The 4982-nt window shown below is 37.2% G+C and overlaps 1 protein-coding gene across 1 annotated transcript; it reads right to left on the minus strand.

The window, feature by feature from the left end:
* Positions 1-361: 361 nt before the first annotated feature.
* LOC147376782 (olfactory receptor 10K2) lies at positions 362-1571 on the minus strand. Its single transcript, XM_086394080.1, has 2 exons — positions 648-1571; positions 362-388 (listed from the first exon to the last, which is right to left on the minus strand). The coding sequence occupies exons 1-2, from the start codon at positions 1569-1571 to the stop codon at positions 362-364; spliced, it is 951 nt and encodes a 316-aa protein (XP_086250206.1).
* Between the last annotated feature and the right edge of the window lie 3411 nt (positions 1572-4982).

Genomic DNA, 4982 nt, shown 5'->3' on the forward strand with positions numbered 1-4982 from the left:
CTTATTTGAACATTGGATATAACTTATGCACCAAAAATTGTTACTTTACAAATGCCATTTCCTTTAAAAATTGTGTCCTAAGCTAAACCAAAGACATTGAAGGGTGTTTGTTCTTTATAAAGACTGAATATTATTTGATTATTTTGTCTACTCACTCTGCTTTATAGATACAAATAATGTTTTCCATCTATAGGTTAATATTTATTGGAGAATAGAATAAAAAATTAAGATTTGGAAAAAATGATAAAATAATACAAATTATGGTCTGACTATCCTGACATCCAGAAAAGGGAGCAATAAAGAGAAGGAGCTTTCTGGGTTGCTAAATCAGAGAGTTAATATTGTACAGTATTTTGTATATTTACAATCTGGGTGAGATTGGGTAATAGTGTTTGCAAGAGTATAAAATTCTGAATCTGTGTATATTTTCCTGCAGTAGCCATCTAATATTTTTCTGTCAATCAAGAGGACTTCAGTAGACAATAATTTATGTGACCATGACAAGGTACTTTTTTTTTTTTTTTGGAAATAACTGAGAAATATCTCTGTTCTTGAACACTGCTCATTGCTTGATCATTTTTACTCAAGGAATTTTCCCCCATGTATTTAAAAATGAAGAATCTAGATTAATGTCATGATAAACAAATTGTTCTTCCCACAACTCTTTGAAGAGCTGATTTGAACTCTTTATTTCTCAAACTGTAAATCATAGGATTGAACAATGGCGTTAGGATTGTGTAGGATACTGATATGAGAGCATCCTGGCTTGAGGAATAGTTGGATTTAAGCCTTAAGTAGATAAAGGAGGCACAGCCATAATGAACAATGACAATAATGAGGTGAGAAGCACAGGTGGAAAAAGCTTTGTACCTGCCTAATGTGGAAGGAAATTGGAGTATGGCAGAGATGATGCAAATATAGGATACCAAAATCAACAGCAGGGGGATAATCAGGACCAATGCACAGAGCATGATAATGACAATCTGACTAAAGTGAGTATGGTGAGATGCTACCTTAAGAACAGGAGAGATATCACAGAAGAAGTGGTGTAGTTGGTTGGAGGAATGAAAGGGCAGGTGAAATACCAAGGATGTGATGATCTGCGCGACAGTAAAGCCACAGGTACAGGCAGCAGCCACTAGTCCCACGCACACCCCATGCCCCATGAGCACTGTGTAGCGCAGAGGGTCACAGATGGCCACGTAGCGATCATAACCCATGGCTGCCAGCAGGAAAGAGTGAGAGCAACCTAGAAAGAGGAAGGAAAACATCTGGATGGCACAGCCCAGAAAGGAGATGGCCTTCTTCTGGGCCAGCAGGTCAACCAGCATCTTGGGTACAATGACGAAGGTGTAACAAGTCTCAAAACAAGAGAGTACAGCAAGGAAGAAGTACATGGGGGTGTGGAGGGCTCTGTCCAACACAACGGTGGAGATGATGATGGCGTTGGTGCCCAGGGTGAAGAGGTAGACCACCAGGAAGACAGCAAAGAGCAGCCTCTGTAGCCCAGCCAGAGAGGAGAAGCCAAGGAAGACAAACTCTCTCACCAAGGAACCATTGACACACTCCATGGAAGATGTGTCATCAGGAGACAATCTGAGAGAGAAGAAAATGCCAAGAAAAAATCCCTGAAAAATAGAAGAATCCCGAGAAATTGGTGATCATAGAACATGTATTCTCAGGTTTTGAGTTTACTCATTAGTCTCCTTCCTGGTTTTTGTAAGACATGAAGAAGCATCTAAAATTATTCAAAGCTTGCATCCAACTTTGAGTTTCCTCAATATTTTTAACATCATAGGAAAACTTTCTCGACATTTCTTTTTTACAGACATATAAAGATTTCAGGAAACCAGTTACATCTCCCGATTTCTGGAGAAAAGTGTTGTGTTGACCCTGATGTTTTCTGCTTCTATAGTTATACCATTCCATCTCCCCAACTCAAACCTTATGAAATGCACACATCTTTTCTTCCTCCATTTATCCCCCTGATTCTTTGTTCAGTGCCTAACACAGTGATTTTTATTGCTTAGAAGGTACATTTATTACTAAATAATTACTATTATATTTTTAACTCCAGGATCCTCAATTCTCAGGACTATGAATACATTTATACAAATATAATCTTAAATTTTATCCTTGCAAACACATGTAAAATTGAGTACTGTAGGAATAAAATGAATTTTGAATTTAGATAGATATAAGCTTTAATCCTGACTCTGGCATGTTCTTGTGGTAAGATCATAAATTCTCTAAGTCCCACTTTCTCATTTGTATCATGAGAAAAGTAATTCTTACCTTCTAGGGTTATACAGTAAATTAATTAGGACCACGCATTACAAAAGAGACATTCAATACATAGTGCTTAATAAATAATTCCATCTAATCACTTTTTTATTGTTCTTCAAGAATTAGAAATATTTTCATCAAGGATAAAATGAGCATTTATTTAACTCATGGCAAGTTGTTGAAGCCGCCTTTCTGTACTTTCTCAGGGGTGCAGAGGGGATTTAAGAGAGATTATCATTCCTCTGAGTTCTCCAAGCTTGATTAAAAGTAACTTGGTCTTACTGGAGTCCTGTTCTGCACTGGAAGGGAGGTAAGGTGACTGACTTTGAAGTTCCAAGCAAGTTCTTTGGTATTTAGTTCTCTGTAGTCTGAGTCACTCAGGCAGGTTATTTACATTTTGCAGAGAGTAAGGGAGGTTTCACAAAATTCCTATTTTGGAGGGTGGGGGTATACAGGATAAGTTTAGAAGATAAACTTGTATTGCATAGTCAGACTTAGTCACATACAAATAACAATTTAGAAGTTTATCATTGTGGATGCTCTATAAATCAATGATGCACACTTTATGTATGTTTTAGTCTACATATTTATAAATCAGCATCAGCTCTTTGAAAATGAAAACATGAAACTGTTAGTCACTCAGTTGTGTTTGACTTTTTGAGACCCTATGGACTGTAGCCCACCAGGAATCCCTGCCCATGGCATTCTCCAGGCAAGGATGCTGGAGTGGGTAACCATTGCCTTCTCCAGGGGATGTTCCAAACCTAGAGACTGAGCCCAGGTCTTCTGCATTGCAGGCAGATTCTTTACCATCTGAGACACCAAGGAAGTCCTTTATTGAGTTCTTAAAGATTAGAGATGAAGCACAAGCTGTAATCAATATTGTTGGGAGAAATATCAATAAACTCAGATATGCAGATGACACCACCCTTATGGCAGAAAGTGAGGAGGAACTGAAGAGCCTCTTAATGAAAGTGAAAGAGGAGAGTGAAAAAATTGGCTTAAAACTCAGCATTCAGAAAACGAAGATCAAGTCATCTGGTCCCATCACTTTATGGCAAATAGATGGGGAAACAGTGGAAACAGTGACACAATTTATTTTGGGGGGCTCCAAAATCACTGCGGATGGTGTCTGCAGTCATGAAATTAAAAGATGCTTGCTCTTTGGAAGGAAAGTTATGATCAACCTAGACAGCTTATTAAAAAGCAGAGACATTGTTTTGCCAACAAAGGTCCATCTAGTCAAAGCTATGGATTTTCCAGTAGTCATGTATGGATGTGAGAGTTGAAATATAGAGAAATCTGAGTGCTGAAAAATGGATGCTTTTGAACTTTGGTATTGGAGAAAACTCTTGAGAGTCTCTTGGTCTGCAAGGAGATCCAACCAGTCCATCCTAAAGGAAATCAGTCCTGAATATTCATTGGAAAAGCTGATGTTGAAGCTGAAACTCCAATACTTTGGCCACCTGATGTGAAGAGCTGACTCATATGAAAAGACCCTGAGGCTGGGAAAGATTGAAGACGGGAGGAGAAGGGGATGACAGAGGATGAGACGGTTGGATGGCATCACTGACTCAATGGATATGAGTTTGAGTAAACTCTGGGAATTGGTGATGGACAGGGAGTCCTGGTGTGCTGAAGTCCATGGGGTCACAAAGATTCAGACATGCCTGAGCAACTGAATTGAACTGAACTTAAAGATTAGAGTAGATTACTTAATTATATTCATATTTTATGACTTTGTCATTTTTATTATATTTTAAGTATTACAGTTATAAATATGAATAAAATAATTTTTCCTTTCTCATGAAAGTGATAATAAAATAGTTAACCATATTGTAGGACATACTATCATAAATATCATCAGGGATCAAGCAAAATATCTTGAAAATCTTGAGGAAAAACAAGCCACTTCATGGAAATCTTTGAAGAGCAAATACCATTTGAATGTCACCTATAAACATTTTGATAAAAATACGGACTGAGTGTCAGTGTTATGATGTAGCTGACTAATTTCCCTTAATGTTGATTAGCCCTTCAGAATTGAACAAATACCTGTCATTTTGTTGTCAGGCATAGAGATACATCATTTTTACAAAGGAAATACCTCAGTTTACATAGTTCTGTGAACTGAGAGACACTCCTTTCTTCTCTTATTTTTTCCTTTTCTTTCTTTACCAAAACAGTCACATTGAGGTCACAAACTCAAAAACAAACAAAAAACCCAATTCAGTTCTTTGGAGATCATCATCCCAAATATTAGTCCATCTGTATTGCTTTTAACATTTCCAGGAAGAAAAAATAGGATATAATTTTGGTATCAGCTTATCAACAAAAATTTAGATCCGTTATATAGAAATATAACATGAACTGTCATTTATCATGTTTTTCATAATGCAGATAGGGTGAAAATACTGTTGTATTTGGTCCTCATCACGATCTCATGAGGTAGGTATTACTTTTGATTTCTTCACTGTAAGAGAGAATAATTTGAGAATCAAAGTGTTTGGAGACTCCTTTCAAATTCACACAGCTAGTGGAACAAGCACCAAACTATGAATATTCTGACTGGCATAGGAATAAAATGTGTGTGTGTGTGTATTGGTGAGAAAGGAAAAATAGTATTCTGTCACCTCCTTACATAGGATGGTATTTTAACAAAAGGATTCCTCCCTAGAGAAGGAAATGGCAACCCA

This window comes from Bos grunniens, chromosome 3 (assembly GCF_055505025.1).
Source record: "Bos grunniens cultivar Pamir isolate PY7600 chromosome 3, Bosgru_T2T1.0, whole genome shotgun sequence".
NCBI lineage: Eukaryota > Metazoa > Chordata > Mammalia > Artiodactyla > Bovidae > Bos > Bos grunniens.

What these genes read in the sequence shown, in the direction of transcription:
- LOC147376782 (XM_086394080.1), bottom strand. Translation starts at nt 1,571, where the DNA reads ATGGAGTGTGTCAATGGTTCCTTGGTGAGAGAGTTTGTCTTCCTTGGC. An exon ending in AAAGAGTTGTGGGAAGAACA is followed by an intron (nt 389 to 647) that starts ATTTGTTTATCA and finishes TCTTGCAAACAC; the next exon opens with TATTACCCAATCTCACCCAG.